This window comes from Podarcis erhardii (genome assembly GCF_964252035.2).
Source record: "Podarcis erhardii genome assembly, chromosome: 5".
NCBI classification, from domain to species: Eukaryota; Metazoa; Chordata; class Lepidosauria; order Squamata; family Lacertidae; genus Podarcis; species Podarcis erhardii.
The window spans coordinates 15798250-15817406 of record NC_138509.1 but is presented as its reverse complement, the minus strand read 5'-3'; the positions used below and the strand labels follow the sequence as shown (position 1 = coordinate 15817406).

The 19157-nt window shown below is 38.6% G+C and overlaps 1 protein-coding gene and 1 long non-coding RNA gene across 7 annotated transcripts in view; one reads left to right on the top strand and one right to left on the bottom strand.

Annotated features, from left to right (window-relative positions):
• The window catches only part of LOC309343213, a 50302-nt gene extending 31173 nt beyond the window's left edge, over window positions 1-19129 (top strand). Inside the window, exons 2-3 of the long non-coding RNA XR_014157191.1 lie at window positions 16713-16813; window positions 18845-19129. This is a non-coding gene — a long non-coding RNA (uncharacterized lncRNA). The remainder of the gene's footprint in view (window positions 1-16712; window positions 16814-18844) is intronic.
• KAT6B (lysine acetyltransferase 6B) overlaps window positions 1-19157 on the bottom strand; it is an 87117-nt gene that overhangs the window by 53519 nt on the left and 14441 nt on the right. For all 6 annotated transcript variants that reach the window (XM_081864175.1, XM_081864178.1, XM_081864180.1 and 3 more), the window contains one exon: window positions 4762-4870. In XM_081864175.1, coding sequence (XP_081720301.1) covers window positions 4762-4870 — 109 coding nt within the window. The remainder of the gene's footprint in view (window positions 1-4761; window positions 4871-19157) is intronic.

Genomic DNA, 19157 nt, shown 5'->3' with positions numbered 1-19157 from the left:
ATTCAGCTTCAAGTATGTTTGGAAGAAGCCAATTATCTAGAACTATTTCAAACTAGCTTCAGGCTTGGTTTTGGCACTGAAACAGCTTTGGTTACTTTTATTGAGGACGTGCATCAAAAAAGAGACAGGAGGAGTATGACCCTGTTTGTTCCCTTTGTTCTCTCTGTGGCTTTTGAAGCCACTGAGCAAGTTATCTGTTGGGTTTGCTCCCTTTGGGACTTATTTTCTGGGTTCTGGGGTGCTGGACAATGAGGATGAAGGATTTAAGGAAGAGCTTTCCAAACTTTTCATGTTGGTGACACACTTTTTAAACATGCATCATTTTGGGACATGGTGACACAATTTTACTATCAGACCAGAGGCTAAACTAACCCCTTTCCAGCCCTGGGAGGAGTGCGGGGTGTATTCGTGCAACACACCTATACACTATAGCCAACACGTTAACGTGTTACAACACAAGAGTTTGGAAAGCTCTGATTTAAGGGGTCATTCTTATTACCATCATAGAAGCTTTTGAGATACACATAGTGATGAGCCCTTTATCTTCCTTTGAAGATGGGCATCTTCACAATATTACGTATTATGGGTATCTGACTGCTAGTCAAGAGAATCCTGGTTGCTCCTTGAATTAATTAAAAACAAGAAAAAAGGATAGGCTTTGCATCTTGGAAGCTGTCCTGTCTGGGCTGGAACATCACATAATTTTTGGTTAACTGGAATGAGGCTTTGAGAAGCAAACAAAATTGGGCCAAGAAAATAGTAGACTGCAGGTTAATTCTTTGTTTTCAATTTGATTCACACTTCTAGGTGTGAATGGTTTTTTGTAGCAGCTTAAATTGCCTTTGCAATGAATGACAGGTCTCCATCTGAGAAATGAGGTGAGCTTTGGTTTTTAAGTATCTCTTTGATTCTGGAACATTGCGCTCACTGGGTGCCTTTCATCTGAGGCTAGTGAGTTTTTCCACAGATGGCACTACATATGGCGGCAAAGTCCCTTATGAAGATTTAATGAGAAGGAAATTATTTAGGGGATGAAACTGAAGGGGAACAACCAGTGTCTGGCTGGAGATTAAAAATAAGAAGGATTTCGTATTAGAGAAATACACAAAGAAAGTTGGTTCCCCCCAATTCTACTGTAACAATTTTTAGTGTACATCGTTTTCTCTCCATGAATCGCTGTCCCACTCCTACCATCTTTCTGGGATACTGAAAGCACGGTGGCTTGGTTTTCTTGACAGATAGACAGGAGGCCTTGCTTTTGGCTTCTCCTTAAGTCATTTTGGGAACAATTTTTTTCTGCTGTTACCAAGAGGAAACTTGTATTCTTAGCCCAACAGAGGTTAATTTTTCTAGACGTTTTTTCTTTTATTTTTTGTTTTCCTTAATTTCTATGGACTATTAATTATTTTTTTTCAGGAATCTTCTAACTGGAAAAAGTAAATTGCATCACAACAAACTTGGTAGATACAAGCCTTTTGACTATCTTGTAATTTAGACAGTTATTAACTAGTTTTGGCTCCAGTGATTGTCTATTTCATCAATGAGTTCCAGTGTTCTTAGCAATTTGCTCCTCTGCAATCAAGAGTCACTTAGTTTCCACTCTGTGTGAGAACTAAAGGGCTCCCCTTTCTCAGCAGGCTGCAAGGAAGCTCCACCCACATTAGTCATATGCGCCAGCTATGACCACTTTCCCTGAGCGAATTAAGCCCCCTCTCTCATGCCCTATGACTGCTTTAACCATGTGTTTTAAGACAAGGTTTTAGTCACAAAAAATTTATATAGCATTATTATGCTTATGCCTAATACTCTGCAACATTAAATAATGGTCATGTATCTATAAATATATAATATATTAAAAAATACAAAAAATACTCAACTACAAGACACCTTTCTGCACCTAAACAGTGCTTCCATCTTCAAAAGAGGCAATAAACACCTTCATGTTGTTATGAACTGCTGCTTGCCTCTGATCTAATTTGTGTCTGCTGTCCTTCTGACCTGGCCCCTCTTGTGTTCAACATATTCATCTCTCCCCTCAAACAACTGTGACACAGGCACCCTTATGCATATCTACTCAAAAGTAAGTCCTGTCCAGTCCAATATGATTATAGTCTAAGACAGTGGTTCCCAATTGGTAGCCTGTGAATCCCAGGGGGTCTGTGTAACAGCATACCTAAGCCCAAAGTCATTTTTATGAAAAACCTCTGAACAGCATGAAGACTGGGGTTTTTAAAAATAATAATAATAATTGATGTCACCTGCAGTTAAAGTTTAGCCATCTGGCAATTTGACTGCCAATCTCAATGTCTCATATTGTATAGCTAAATAATGGTAAGTAACTAATTAAACATAATTTACCTTTAATGAGGCAAAGAGAATGCATCAGTGTTAATTCAAACTGAAGCTGAACCATGAAAGTTGGGCGCTTCCAATTCTGCTGTTCCTTAGAACTGTCACTGAATTGTTATAATGCAAAAAAGCTGATTACATTATGCACTGATTAATGAAATGTTGTATTTGCAGACAGTCAGAGCATAATGAAAAGCCATATTTGCAGACAGCCAGAGTGTAATAACCAATCTCCAAAGAGCACCTTATACACATTTAATAGGTACCAAATTAAACTGTATTTTCATAAGTGAATTGTGAAGCCAATAGATTTTTTTCAGACATATGCAAGAACAAAAAACTACATCATTGGGGGAGGGGGGCTCTTGGCAAATGCATTCCTCATCTATAAAATAGTATCATCTTAAAAAGACATTAATCTATGGTGGCATCCAGATGCAAAGCTAAACTATAAACTGCAGTTAAGCACATTAGTCTGTACACAAGCAGCCTGCTCATAGACACAACGTGAATTCTCCTACTTTTCTCCTTTCCTCCAGCAGGGATCCTCCAACAGGGAAATGCTCAGCTTGTCACTCTGTGGTTTGATTCCCCACTGGAGAAAGGGAGAAGAAAAGTGCGAGTGCTTAAGCTGTGTGCACTAGCTCATGTACAGACTAATTTGCTCAACCGTGGTTTACTGTTGCATTACCCCATCCCCACCCCGCTAAATTCTTAAGTCTTAAACTGTAAGGCTTGCAAACGCAATTCCATCCCAACGTTTGGGGCCACTATGCAAGACCAGTGTTTACCTATGTGATACACGAAGCACATGTAGGCATTGGGTTATATTCAATTAAATTCGACTCAGAAAACCCATTGAAATTAATACGCCCAAGTTAGTCATAGGCATTCATTACAATGAGTCTAGTTTGAGTAAAAGTTACAGCCCATAAAATTTAAATACACATGAAGGGGGAAAAGTAGTCCTTAAAAGTTATTCTACAAAATGGACAGGTTTTGACAACTCAGTTCTTTAACACTTGAAATGAAGACAACCATCTCCACTGCTAAGACAAAAACCAGGAGCAGTATGTATTTTACAACTAAAGAACAACCCAGCAAACCAACCCCATGATATGGATATGCCACATAGTAAAGTCAAAATGGTTTTCTCTTCTCTATGAGATAAAGGCCTTTTTGGGGACCAAAATATCACATTCTTCAGTTGTATCTCACTGCCTTGTATGCCATTTTTGCGTATATCATAGCAGAACTTCTATCATTACGTCTTTCAATTCTTTCACAAGCACTAAACGATTGTGAAACATAAGGATTACCGCATTCAACCTTCTGTACCTGAATTAGATGCTCAGAAAACAAAATTCTGACCTCCTTCCAGGGTTAGAGCGTGTCACTTTCCATTTAGCTTTGAAAGCTGGTTACTGTACCCACCCACATCACCAAAAGTCAGGCAAGAATAGATAGATATTTCAGGACCAAAGCAGGCGATCCTAATTCTGAGCCCCACAAGTTTAAAATGATAAAAGAAAAAAGAAAAGCAAGCAAGGGTTGATTTGAAACGGAATGCTTTCAAGTTCACATAGGAGGAATTTACTTTCTTCATAGGCATAATAGACTATCCTAACATCTCGATGCTTTTCATAAAACAAAATAAGTAAGTGCTAAGAAGGAAAAAGTGACAGTAGTAATAATTAAGTAATAATTTTTAGAGTTCACTTTTGGTCTTATCCAAAATACATAAGATAAAAAGAAAGTTAACAAAGAAAGTCAAAGAACTATACAAGAATCTTATCAAGCACAAAAGCACAGGAATGACAATAAACATTTCATTTTTATATACCATTTTAATGGCTGGGGATGGAAAATGCACATTTTGAACCTCATAGGGGAGAAATGTGGCTTTGGTGGGGGGATACAACAGGGCTAACTAAGCACACAAAATTTCTCTGTCCCAAAGATACTTTTCTTGTTATGTGTCTTTGTGAGTAACTGGTATATTCGGACAGTTTCCAAAAGCTGGCATAGTGAAACTGATTGGAAGTCACATAGTAGTTGACTTAACGTATATTTGTGGTGCTGAATGATGTATAAACATTAAAATCTCAATTTCTTCCAGCAGATGTGGCTATAAAGCACATTAAATTATTTTAAACATTTTTTTTAAAAAGGTAACTAAAACTCTGAACACAACAAAAGCATAATGGGGAGGCTTTAGCTAACATTTTCACTCTGTGAATGGAAAGTGTTTCTCTTCCCCCAAAAGGAAAGCTGCACTCATAGAGGGAACACCTCAGCTCACAGAAATGATGTACCACACCCTCAAAGAACCACTGGCTTGCAAAAACACATGTAAAACACTTGCAAAAACACGCAAAAAGCTCAGTCTAATTTGGTCAGTGCAAGACTTACCACTACTGCCACAGTCAGCACAGGAAAGAAGTTCTTCTGGCTTTTTCTCACGATTTGATTCTTTTGTCCCCAAACAGAAGCTACATATTGGAATGGGATCTGCTCGTGGCTAAGGAAAGAAAGTGTTGAATCAATTATTGGTTCTCTTGCATACAGAATCTTGTTTCCTGTTTTTGTGACCTCAAAATGTTATTCTCTTTTATTAAAACATGTTAGGCTTTTGTTTGGCAATGCAGTATGAAAATATCCTTAATCTAGTTTACTAATACTAGATATTAATACCAGTTTGGTGCTTTTTCTTAGAATACTGAAAAAACTTCAGTGTAAAAATCATCTGTCAACCTTTGGTTCTTCTTCTTTAATACACACACAGTTTTGAATACCAAGAAATAGCTGTGGAGACTGAAATTAAGAAACAAGTTCATGAACAGAGAAAGCTGCTTATAATAACTCTTTTCTTTCATGAAAACCAGACAATATTCCCCTCATCCACAAAGAGATCAGTATCTGTCATTCTTAAATTACACATGAACTATTTTCACATGTATGGGTTCATAAATTATGCAACTGTGGAGCCACCACTTCCTACTATCTGGTAGAGCCCCCTGTGCCACAGTCCGCCCAGTTTAGCAGAGTCCCACAACCCTCAAGAGAGGTCTTTTCAGGGGGCCACTGGGTGAGAGGAGAGAGTGGCAAAGTCATCTTCTACTGAAACTACTGATTTCTCTGAATCCAACCCAGTATCAAGAGGGAAATAAAAAAAAGAGAGAAAAGGCCATTTTTAATAATTCCTTAAAACGAGGAAGCTGACTATTTAAGGGGAGAAGTAAATAGATAAGGAATCATGAGCACACAAGCATGGAGATTGGTGTGGTGGTTTAATAAGATTGGTGTTTGAGAAGAGGCAAAACCAACGAAGAACAGAGAGCAGGCAATGAAATGAGTACAAAACCATGAAAAGAAATGCTATAATAGTAGAGGAAGACATGGAAGGATAACAGGTATACTATGATTTTTCTGTGAACAAGCAGAAGAATCGTGAACAGACTATATATTTTAACGCTGAGAGACAGGAAGACCTATCAACAAATCAAAGTTTTATTGCAGTCACTGACAAGTAAAAAACAACCCCCACTTAAGCCAGAATTTCAAATATTAAATCAATGTTTTCCCAATCATAATCCCATTGTATTTAGAAAACCTTTATTAAAAAGCCCCTCAATCTATTAATTGCAGAAATAAAAGATCCAATTGAGTCAAATATTTCCTTAACTCCAACAACGATTTCAATGAGATATCTTCATAAAACAGACAGTATACTAAAGGATGTGTAACAGAAATTACCTACCATCAGCTAAAGGGCACTGGCTGCCTATATGCTACCAGAACAAGGTTAAGGTCTTACTTTTATAAACACCTTAGGGCCAAGTTATCTTCAAGATCGCCTCACTCCTATGCCCTGGACCAATTTGTGTGTTCAGCAGATGGGTGCCTGCTTGAAAACACATCTGGTTACAACACCCAGTGATTTTTTTCCAGTAGATTTTTGAGGTGTATTCAAATTCTGAGAAAGCACAGCACTCTTCTAAAGAACCAATTCAACTTATCTTCACACAGCCAGTCAGTCACTTATGTGACTATAGTTACCTTATTTTGGAAAATACATCTCATGCATGACAGAGTAAATCTCTGGATACAAAAGATGCTGTCCTGAAATAGAAACCCCTTAGGCAGAAGGAATTGTGCTTAGACTGGTGTACCAGATGTCAGAGCATTTCAAATTACTTTACTGACCAGATAAAATCTGAACTACGACAACTAGGATACAACTATAAAGCAAGTTTAATACAACATCAATAAATGATTGGTTAAAACTCAAACAGCAATACAGAAGCTAAGCCAACTAATCCAGTATCCACAATTTATGAACTAATGTCAATATAATTCAAATTACATTAGTTTGAACATACTGAAGGCTGTGTTCCAAAGACCAGTTAGAAAAACAGTTTTAACAAGAAAGCCTACTAAAGTAACTAGATCCAGGCTGAAAGCCTTAGTCTGCAGCTGAGCACATAAAAAGTACGACCCAATTATTCAGCACACAAAAACACATTTTATGATAACCTAATTAATCATAAACACAAAGTTTCAGACATTACATAATTTTACAGACTTGTTTTCCATCCTCTGCCAAACATAGCAATTTATAAGAGACATAAATCTATACCTGAAAAGTAATATCAACAAAGTATAGGAGAGGGGAGAGACTACTACTACTATTTTTTAAAGTACCAAACGAACTTTTACTACGCAGGGCATTTTATAAGGATTTCAAATGGTGAGGTTGATGTTATAACCAGGGGTGGATTTCCCATCATCCTGACCATTGACCACACTGATGGGGGCTCAAAGGAGTTGGGAACAACCGCTGGAGGGACCATAGTTTAGCCACTTCAGCTTATTAAAAAGGGGGGCAGGGACACCAGTATTTCAAAATTCACCAGCCACAAGCACACTTGTCATCCGCCTGACATTATATTTCATGCAATCGTATCTTTTGGGATAGTTTCTCAGCTACCATACAGAAACTATAGTCTAGCAACTGATCCATCACAGGACAGAGGTTAATCAACACCTGCTTAATATCAGATACAAAACCTTAGAGACAAATCCCGGAGAATATCAGTTGTAATATGTGAATGAAGTTTGCAACCCTGGAAAAAAGAGCTGGAATAATCTAACAGCAAAAGCTGTGTTAAGTAATAAGCCAAGGAATGTGAACACAGAAACATCAAGGTCTGTCTTCATCACTGCTGCCTCACCTGGCTGCGGTCTGGGCATTTACTATGGCCCTGTGATTGTGTTAAGAAATTAGCCGGGCATGTTTTGCAACTGGCACAGGTCCAACTGGGACCACAGGGAGATCTTTGGATGCCAGGCTGGCGTCCTGGATGCATCTGGCTGGCCCCTCTAGCTTTCTTAAGCAGGTAAGCAGAAGAGCTTATTTATTGCTTTTACATCCCATCCTTTTCTTCAAGTATATGCTTCACCCCCTCCTCAGTTAATCCCCACAACGATGACCCTGTGAGGTAGGTTAAGAGGCTGTAACTTGCCCAAGGTCACCCAGTGAGTTCCACCAAAGTCACTGCTTGGCCATCATTTAGTTTAGCAAATTATTAATTTTTAAAATGCCACATTTTTTAAAGGAGTGAGGAAATTAGTATGTAAAATATAGAATGATTCAGAATCATTATAGATACATATTCCATGTGACCAATTTGGACTAGATTTACTATGAAAGCTCTTAAAGGGTTGTAACTCCCACTGTTCAAAGACATAATATATACATCTCTAAATTTTCATACAGCTGTGTTTAAAGGATAGATCAATGTGTTTTCACTTGACCAAGCAGCCCAATCAATAGTAACAAGGACATTCTGCTGTCAAATGCAAGATACTGATGATACCATCAGCTCACACAGCAGCTCCCCCACAGGGGTTTTGTGTCACAGAACCATGTTAGCTAGATCCTACCCATCCATGCTCTGAATAACACTTAAGATTAGTTTATTAGATTTCTTCTATGTCTTTTTCTTAAAAAGACCCAAGGCATCTTACAACAATAGACAGAGGCCACTCTATGCACAATAAAGAATATTCCCGTCAAGCTACATCATGCTAATTGTCTAAATTCTGGTAGAGGGAGACAATTCTTTTAATCAGCGTTTACAGATGTTATCTGTATTGCCTACCACAGCAGGAAAAATACATCGAGTAATGTTTTAACACATTTCACATGTGTTCGTAAGCAAGCCCCCAATTGGGATTTCTTCTCACAACAGCTGGAACCATTAGAAGCAAATTCCAAAGTCATGATTGATCAATAATCAGCATAAAAGACACTTATAAAAATTAAATTTGAGCTAATGAAGATTGCATCTTACTTCAATAGGTTTTACTCAGATATATTTTAAACATGCTGTTTCAAATAACTGTTTTAAGTAAACTTGGGTATTTCACTGTAAGCCACTTTAGCTGAAAGGAGAAGCAATACCCAGATGTGTAATACTACTCACCAAAGTAGTGAGACTGTAGGAGTGATAAAACAGCGAAATATTAGGAAATGCAAGTCAAGGAATGCCAAAATACAGATGTCTTACATCTGGGTCAACAAATTCACACTGAAGGAAACTATAAAATGGAGCCAACAGTTCTACCAAGCTCTAGAGAACCGCAGAAGCAAAGCACACCTGGCATTTCTACATTGTACACTTTTCAATCCCCTTTACAACTGTGCCAAGTAATTTTATTTCAACAGGTTTGATATAAACAGAGAGGGTTTAAGATACAGAAACAACTGGAACTATTCAATTGATTTTAAAAGGCCAGCCAAAAGTAGAGAGATTCTAGAAAAAGCTTAACTACTCATTTAACCTGGAGAAGTAACCACACAGAAGGATTAAATTATACTTAATGCCAACAAACCTTTTCCCTTAAATGGCAGAAAACTACCTTGAGAAAGAGAGCTCAGACACAACCTGACATAGCTAATGATGGACAAACTTCCCTTTAGCTCATTTCAGTCATTTCCCCCCAAAACATTTCTGGAAAATGCAAAAAGAAAAAGCCAAACCCTTTAGGTTTTTCATGAAAAATCAGAATGCAGATGAGTGGAGCATCATTTCCAATTAAGGAGAGGATAGCAAAGCATCTTCTGTTTCCAGTAAGCGTTCCCACCCCAAGTCTTCCTTCCCCTTCAGAAATATGATGGGGATTTGGTTTAGGACAGTGAAACAGGCAGGGAAGGGTTCCTAAGAGCAGCAGGGGCAAGGCCTCAGAATAGGAGTACAGATAAAGGAGAGAACAAAACAAAAACTATGGAACACGTTCCAACAATATTAGAAACAAAATATGAAAAAATACAAGTGGAAAGGCTTCCTACAGAAATATAGCTTAAATCCTCAATTACTTCTAACGGAAGAGCTGAGAAGCAAAAAGAATGATCCCAGCCAATGCTGTATGTATGTGTTTGGCTTAAGTTGCCTCCTGAGGAAAGGAGGAATGAGAATCATGTTCCTGGCTAAAGCTCTAGAATGTTCCTGAAACTGGCTCTGTGTAGGCATCAATTCCATGTGTGTAACTCAGGGATGAGGAAACTGTGGCCCAACCAGTGTTGTTGTATCACGACTCTCTCCCATTGGAGGTTTTCAAGTAGAGGTTGGATGTCCATCTGCCATGGATGCTCTAGCTGAGATTCCTGCACTGCAAAGGGTTGGACTAGATGACCCTCAGGGACCCTTCCAACTCTACAATTCTATGAAGTGTCACTAGCTCCAACTATCATGGTGAACGGCACGGAAGACAGATGCTGCAGTAAAATAACATCTGGAGGGCCTCAAGCTCTCCATTTCTGGTGTTAGTTGCCGCGAGATCAAGAACTTAACTTTGGAGCCACTTTATCACTCTACAACTCTTCCATTAGATAGATAGATAGATAGATAGATAGATAGATAGATAGAATACTACCTTTCAGATGATAAACTTTAAAAAGAGGCATGCAGCAAATTGTTCCCTTCAAAGGCAAGCAAATCCTGCCAAAGAACAGTTCTCATTACCCATGGTACTTCCACAAAGAAGTATCAGGCTTATTATATTACAACTATTTGAACAAGGTCAAGTACTCAGCATTTAATTTGAAGTATTTCCAGGTATAACACTGTCAGGTCAGCTTAAACAAGCCAACAGAGGCCTAGAGCCTAATTAAATATTAAAACAGAATCATTCACATCTGTTTTTATCTGAGAGTGAAGTTACTGTACATCACTTGGAAGTAGTGCTCATTAATATACTCTACACATATCTCTCAAAGGTTACAGGAATACCAATGTTTTCAGAGGGATCTGTCATGAAACCTGCACAACATAACTAGAGGAGAGGACACTGTTTCTTTCCGCAATATATCAATAGTTCTTTAATAACAAAAGAGACAATCAAACTTGGCTATATTTTAAGTTAAAAGGGATAGAATCTCCAGTGAAAATAAACCAGTTACTTTTCATAGGAACCCTTTTATCACTCATCTTATTTCCTTAGGTAAATCACTTGATAACAAGCATTCAGGAAGATGGTTTTGATCCAGGAGTAATTAAAATGAACAGCTGTCATGTTCAATTAAAGATCCATCACGCTTTTTGTTTTCATCTGCAAGGCAGTTTTTAATTGGTCTTAGGACCATATATTTAAAACACCAGGCATTTTAAATGAAATTCCATGCCACAACAATGGAAAGACGAAAAGTGATCTGAATTCGGTATACACTGCCTTAAAAGTGATGTTTTTATTTGTATAGTGCTTCTGTCCCTAAGTGGCTTGTAATCTAAACTTTGCTGGGGTAGGGACAGAGAGATAACAGCCCTTCCCAACCTGGTACCCTCAAGATATATTGGATTGGTACTCCCATTTCAAGCAGTACCAGAGGGCAGCTGGAAATACAGAGGAGCACCATACTTCTTTAAAAAAAGGGGGGGAGGAGAAAGAAAACAGCCTCATCCACCTCTTAAGGTTAAGGTAAGGGAAGACAGAAAATCTCTTTAAAAATCTGAGAAACTGCCTACCCTGCCCCCACAGTCTTTGGAACAAATTTATTTTTTCTTTTTGCCACTACCCCCCCCCCACACAAATTGCCTGGCACTCGAAGCAGTCGAGCAGTAGGTTATATCTGTGGGTTCTGTGGGAAATTTGTGGTATAATATTGAAGCACTTTTTTCTTGAAGCTGCTTCCTCCCGCCACCCAGTAGTTCAGAATCCATACATTGCTATACCCACAAGTGTTATGGACGGCAGAAGGGAGGGCATTCAAAATGGTCACCTTGTCCAGAATACTGACAACATTGATTTATGATTTTACAGCAACCATTCATGACTCAAATTAACCATAATGGTATGCTCTAAGGGTGGTATACAACACTCCCGGTTCCACTAGCGCAGGAGTCTTGTGCTGGAAGAATGAAATTTCCTCCTGCAGCCCTGCAAGCTCTCAAAATCCGCTGCAAGGGGTTGAGGGATCCTCCAGAAAAGATTGGGAGAAGAGAAGCATTGGAAATGTCACTGCACTGGTGGAATGTTGCACTACATTTGAATCAATATTAACAGTTGTAAAGATGCTAAATGCAAAACACTGGGTGGAAATCCATGCTTTTACAGCCTCAACTGTGGCCTTGATCAAATTTTGGCAAGAAAAACAACATGTGAGCATGAACCTCTGTAAGACAAAGATATCAGAAGTGAATATGAGGTGTTTGTTTGATGCAGTGTGTGTCCTTTGGAAATCTATTACTAAAGCAAAGATGTGAGTGTTTATGTGATCCATAAGAGGATGCTCCACCAGAGGTGTATTCATTCTTTAGATGGCTTGCTTGTGGTGGGGTGGAAGGCATGTTATTGGAAAGAAATGAAGTAAGCAGCCACGAGCATATCACAACTGCATATTTGCCATGATGTTCAAGCATGAAATTACCAAAAATATGCGGTCTACATGTGTCCTGCTGCATCAGGTAGCTGTAGGATTCTCACTTCACCAAACTACAAGGAAAAGGAAGGTTGTTGAGCTACCCCATGGGTACCATCTAATACAAATAGTTGAGGCCCATTATGTGTGGCATTACCAACGACCAAGGTATATATGTGCCTACAAATGTTGTAAAGGAGAGCTATCTCTTACTTGCAATTGACAAGGTGGGTTTCATGGAGGACTTACAAAATCAAAAATTAAAAAGCATAATCATTACTCACTGAAGGATTGTCTAAATACATATGAGTCAGAAACAAGTGTTGGTCCATATTAGAAGGAAATGTGACCAAATACAGCTGTATGAGATAAAGTGGTCTGTCAAATAACCAGGTCCTAAGTTGTTTAGGGCTTTATATATTAACAATAAAACCTTGAACTTTTGCCCAGTAGCAAATTGGCAGTCAGTGCAGATCCTTTATTGCAAATTTTCCTGCACAATTATGCTAGGTATTACTTAATTGCCTCAGAGCCAATATCAGTTTAGTCCAAGTACTAGAATTTCCTCAGCCTGTCCAAGCACAACCCACATTTTTGCATGAATAGCTGTTACATGACCTTGCAAGAGGAATCCTTGCTGCCCATACTAGCTTAAAGCAACAAGCTTCAGCTTCATGATGATCAGAGAAGCAAAGCTTACATTCAAGATCTTTGAGACACAGACCATACTGAAACATTTTAGTTCACTCCACAGGCAAACACAAAACTAATACATTAATTGGCAAAATAGTCCTTGGTACTATGAAACTGTTAGTTAAAGTATGCCTTGTATATTTTGTTTCAAAATTTGCTTTTCAAAATGGTAATTGTTTCATGATAGTATATGATTTCTCTCAATGTCCTTTACAACAGTTATGCTTGGCATAGATTCTGATTATGTTAGTATTGTTACTGTAACAAAGTTAGGACTTGAAAGAAAGAGGCATGTGCTTATTAGAACTGTCTTGTTGGGGGAACATAAAAAGGCAAGTTGCTGATATTAATTTCAGAGTTTTAATACTCTTTCATTGTGTGATATAGGTCTAGTAAGACACAACTATTTTATAACCCTTGATGTTAAAAATATCTGTTATGGTGATGTATATTTTTTGATTAACCTCATATTTAAGTTTTTATTCTGCAATAAATGGACACCAGGAGGTGATACTGCACATGGTGTTTCGTTAGTTTGAAAATTTCATACATGGAAAACATACAATTCAGATTCTTTCACATGATGCAGAAATTTGGAGAAGGTGGTATTTGACAGCTGCATAGCTATAGGAATTGCAATTACAGTCGTACCTTGGAAGTTGAACGGATTCCGTTCCGGAAGTCCATTCGACTTCCATAATGTTTGAAAACCAAACTGCAGCTTCTGATTGGCTGCATTTGCAAACCAGAACAATCACTTCTGGGTTTGCGGCGTTCGGGAGTCAAAATGTCCGAGTGTTTGGGATCCAAGGTACGACTGTACTCAATATAGTAATTGGGTTACACAGATACTACAAACTGAAAACAATATTTTAAAACATTGCCTTAAATCATTTTAATTCTCCTAAAAGAGGAAGTGTTTCATAAAAGGTTCTCTCACTTTCCACTGGAAAAAGGGAAAATTCTGGAGGGAGGTTGAAACACATACATAAACCCCCATTGTTCCTCTCAAGGACCTTGGCCTTCACTTTTTTCCAGGTATAGAAAATTAGTTTCACAAAATCTTTGCAAAGAATTCCTGTGACATCAGAGAGTAATGAAATACACTCCCATTTTCTTATGAGAGAATGTTATTGTCTTTCAAAGCAATCTATTTCGTTTCATTATTTTTTAAAATAAATACAGTATACCAAGTGCTCTAGAATCACAGTAATCACTCTTAAAACAATCTACATAATGTACACCAGTGAGTCTAAGTGAGTCCTGACAAGGCTCAAAATGCTTTGCCCTGCAGCCAACATAAACTTGATTTCAAAAGCACTGTACAGTAATTGGATTTAAGCAACAGAATTACTTAGAGAAACACATTGAGTGGTACAGTTTTTACAGTAAAAGATTAGGCTAAAGAGCAGCATGAGATTCATTTACCTTCAAGTACCATAAATTAATATATTTAGCCACTGTGATTGTAGTCTATAGGAACACACTTATCAATCTTGCAGGTCTACGAGTGACAAGTAATTGCTGAAACCAACTTATACAGGGTTTTAAAAGTTTTTTATTTTATTTTAAAGTTGTTAGACATGTTAACCTATAAGAAAGGTTCCAATATCCTTATCAGGACAATACATTTAGGCAAAACAAAATGTCACAAAATAGTAAAGATGCTGTTAAGTTTTCCAGACGTTTCCCATCAGACTAGAAAGGAAAAAATGCAGAGGGGCCGAGGAGAAAAACATCATCATCAACAACAACAACAACAACAAACATGAGGCTGTGTTGCACTCTCTCTGAATGAGCAGATGCATTGTATGGAAGTTCTTGTGGATGTCACTGGAGGTTTAACTGTTCTCAGTTGCTAGGAGTACCGTTTACCAGCTTGGGCTACTAAGACAGCTATCACCATTCCTGGATCAGGAACGTTTAACAGCAGTTGTCCATGCACTTATAACCTCAGCCTTACTGCAATGTGCTCTATTTGAGGTTACTGTTGAATTTGGTTAACAGAATACAGCTGAAGCAGAATGCAGCAGCTTCACTGCTTGTGGGGTCAAACAACCACCAGCATCTAACTCCTTCCTTGCGGGATTTGAACTGGCTGCCAATCTGCTACCAGGCCAAATTCAGGGTTTTGATATAAGGCCCTGTACAACTCAGGACCAGGTTACTTGAAATACCTTCTTATCCTTCATATAAGTCAGTAGGTCACTGCAGTCTGCAGAAGAGTGTCTACTTCACATTTCAAAGATATAAGAAACCTACTCTATGGTAACTCAGAGCTTTCGGTATGACTGCCCTTGTTCTATGGAACAGTATTCCAGTCAATTTACGACAGGCGTCCAATATCTGCACTTTCTGGAAACAACTGAATACATTTCCTCCCCACAAGCTTTCTCAACTGGATGAATAAGTCTCTGCCATGGGTGTGTATTTTGAATTCTTTTTAAATCCACCTTGTTATTTTTGTGGTGTTTTTAACTAGTTTTAATTTTTATTATATTGCACACACCACCCTTGAGATATATATGCATGGAAGGTGAATGATAATAAACAATAAATAGATAATCTATCTTGGGTTTTATACACAGAAATCTGTATCCTTGGACAGAGAACAGAAGAGCAGTCATTAGCTAAAAGTGTTTTGCCAAGAGCAACAATATCCCTGCCAACTAGGATGAAAAGTACATCAATCCACACCACTGTACTGTTAAAGATTATGGCATTCACTTTACTAGTTAACTTAAGAAATAGGAAGAAATCCCCTTCCAGCACTTCCTAAAGATGAGAAGGATTTTTTTAAAAGCTGCTTTGATAATTGTTAAAAGGCAGGAAGAGTTCATAGGTGGAAGTGTTCATATGAAGATATTAAACTGCCTTCTCCATTGTTTCAGATAGACAGTCCTGTGCTAGACTTGCTATCTTCTCTGAAAGTGCCTCTCTGGGGCCTCAGATATTTTTCCTAGCTCTGCTACCTTTCATTGGAAATGCCAAGAGCTGAATCAGGGATCTTGTTCATGCAAAACATGCACTCCACCACTGAGCTGAAGTCCCTACAGACACTGATATCCAAATCAATCAAATTTGCTACTTTCCATGAAATTTCCTTTCTGCAAATTACTTGCATTCCAAGTATCTCTATGAGAAGGAAGTGTTCCTATCAGGGTGGATTAAAAAAAAGGGGGGGTTGTTTTTTTAAAAAAGTAAAGGTATATGCATATTTCAGTTATAAATACCTTCTCATAAAACTAACATGGTTTCAAAAGAATTCTGAATATATTAATTTACTAAAACTGAAATTGTTTCCTTATTTTAAAAAAGCTGCTTTTCTTTATTTTTTTATTATTATTATTATTATTTTATTTTATTAAGGATTTTCTTGTTTTACAGAAGTGTAGTGCCTCGTATTTTTTTTTCCTTCTTCTTCCATGTAACATTTTTACAAATCCGTTTCATTTGTTGAGGCATTAGGGGGAGAAGAAAACAGAAAGAAAAAAGAAAGGGGGGGTGGGGAGAGGGAGGATGGATGGGGGTGGGGTCGGGTGGCGGTGTTTCTATTATGCTTAATGTATGTAGTTTGGTGTCAGCGTTGCTTGTGTTGTTCACTTGTGTTCCTTTGGTGGTGAGAGAGGTTGGGGTTGGCTTAGGGTGTGATTGTTTGCTTGTGATTGGCTGTGGTGATCTTTGTTTTCGTGTGTGAGTGAGGTGGGTGGGTGTTTTGGATCAGGTTAGCCAGCTGCTTTTCTTTATATAGAAAAAGCTGTGGGGAAAGCATGCATGGTACAGCAGTTGATGTCCACACTTTAGAGCTTAATGCTGGGGCCAGCTGCAAACAAACCATGACAGTAAATCCAGGTAATGTCCTGCATTTCACAAGGATCATCCGCTGAGCCCATGTGAATGATTTTTTTACTCCTAGTTTATTGCCAAACTACGAAAGATAGCACACAGTGACTTTCATCTCATGAAGAAGGTTTAAGGTTTATCAAATTTGTATATTATATTCCACTTAAAAGTCCCCAAGCAATTTTGGAGCAAGTAAAAAAATAAAATAAAATTTAACAAATGTTATTTATGGACAGTGTGTGACACCTTTTGGAGCCCAACCTTATGCAAATTTCCTCAGCAGTAACTTCCACTTTATTCAGTGGGGCTTGTTTCTAATCACCTGAGGCCTTTCTTTGTGTGCCTCCTCCAGGAGAGGTCTGTAGGGTGGCAACACAAGAACGGGTCTCCCCAAGGAAATTAATTAAAGGTGCACATGGAATGGAATCTTAAGACTTTAAGCAGTAAGCAGTCTTGGTATCTTGCATGTATGCATGCCTTGTTTATGAGCAAGACATGATTCTACAGTACAAAAGGCATGAGAGCTGCAAGATTAAAGGTTCTGAAATGTACATTTCGGTTAGAAATCAATGGACTGGATCCAGACACACACATAGGTCCAGTTAAATCAGTGGGACTAACTCAAGACCCATTCATCTGAACAAGTCTGAGTATGACTAAGTCTGGATCCAACCCAATGTGTTTTAATTTGAATGCATGCTTGCTCAGGAAAATTGGAAAACTGATTTATACTGCCTTGTTTTAAATCAACCCACCCTGATTCCTGCAAAATGTTTGCACCACAAAACACTAATATCAGTGTATATAATGCTTCAGTGTACATAACTGATGGCAAAGTCCAAACATAGATCTTTTTTAAAAGCACATAAAGAACAATTTGTCGGAGCTGAGAGGGAATACTTAGATCTTCTAATTTCCAGGATATGTTTAATCTGATCTCTAACATTTTGCATCAGGAATCTGTCACCTGTATGGCAGGGCAGGGGTGGAGCACCTTTGGTCCTCCAGATGTTGCTCCCAACAGCTCCAGCAATCATGGCTAATGGCCAGAGATTATGGGAGTATTAGTTCAGCAATATTTGGAGGGCCAAAGATTCCCCACCTCTGCTATATGGCACAGAGAGTCAGAATACAACAAAGTGCCAGTTCATCCTGTTTGCAAAGACTCCACAGAATTTGCAACCAGCACAGGCAAGCACATGCAAGCTCTCATGACTGCCAATAAGTCCCAACTGCAATGTGTTGGCCCAAGCTTCTGCAAAGTCCTGCAGAGCAGACACTATTATTCTCTGATCTGGGGAGGGGGAGGCTTGGCAAACAATTAAAGGAGCTTTTAAGACACTGTGTTCTCACTCTCACATACATTTCTGGCACAGCCAACTCTCCAGTATTTGGCGGGCGGGGGGGGGGGGGGAGAGAGGAGCAAATGCTTATTGCATGCCCAGACTTGATTCAGCCAGTCCTGGCATCTTTTTGCCTAGCTTAAGACATCTGCTGCACCATTCCTCGAAGTATTGATGGCTCACGCCAACAGCTTTGTGGACAGCTGGCAAAAGTACCAGGGGAGTGGGACTGGCAACTAAAATTGCTGACAAGCTCTGTCTGCCCTTGATTATTCCGCTTCAAGGTACTTGGGGGGGGGGAGGTTAAAATAATAATTTTACAAGGTAAAGGTCCACAAGTCTGCTTAGGTTTCAATCCGTCACACCCTTAGCCCTAGCAGGCTCCAAAAAACGAGGGCATACCTTGAATAAATGCACTAATGTGTAATGGATGGGCAATCAGTACTTCGATGTGGCTATGAAGCATCTTTACCTATTCCTTTTTAAAAAAAAAAAACTCTTAGTGTGCGATAAAAGACACATTTGCTCAGTTTCACTTGAAAGGAAAGAAGCAGCAAGTCACCAAATAAATCTTAGTCAATCTGAAAGTTGATGGGGGCTTTTAGGAAGCACATCCATTTGTAAGCTCCTGCACCCCACACTGGCCCGGGTTTATGTTTTTACACCATCTGACTAACTATGAAGGCTTTCTTTTCAGGCATGCCAGCTTTATTACCAAACCTGACAGGTTGATTTCCTCAAGTCCGGAATATACAGGCTTCATAAAGAATACAGAAGTTGGAAATGCTACTTTATTGTTCAGCACTCATAAGACTAAAGTGTGGTTCTTCCAGACCTCAAGAATGCATACCATACAACAATACATAACACACTAGTATTGAATTCTTCATTTTCATCTGATATGTACTGCACTCTTTTGCAGAGTTAGTTCTAAATAGTAGCACTGGTTCTGTTCAATATGAGGAGTCAAATATATACAGAAAAACAGACAGTCCAGCTGGAACCAATAA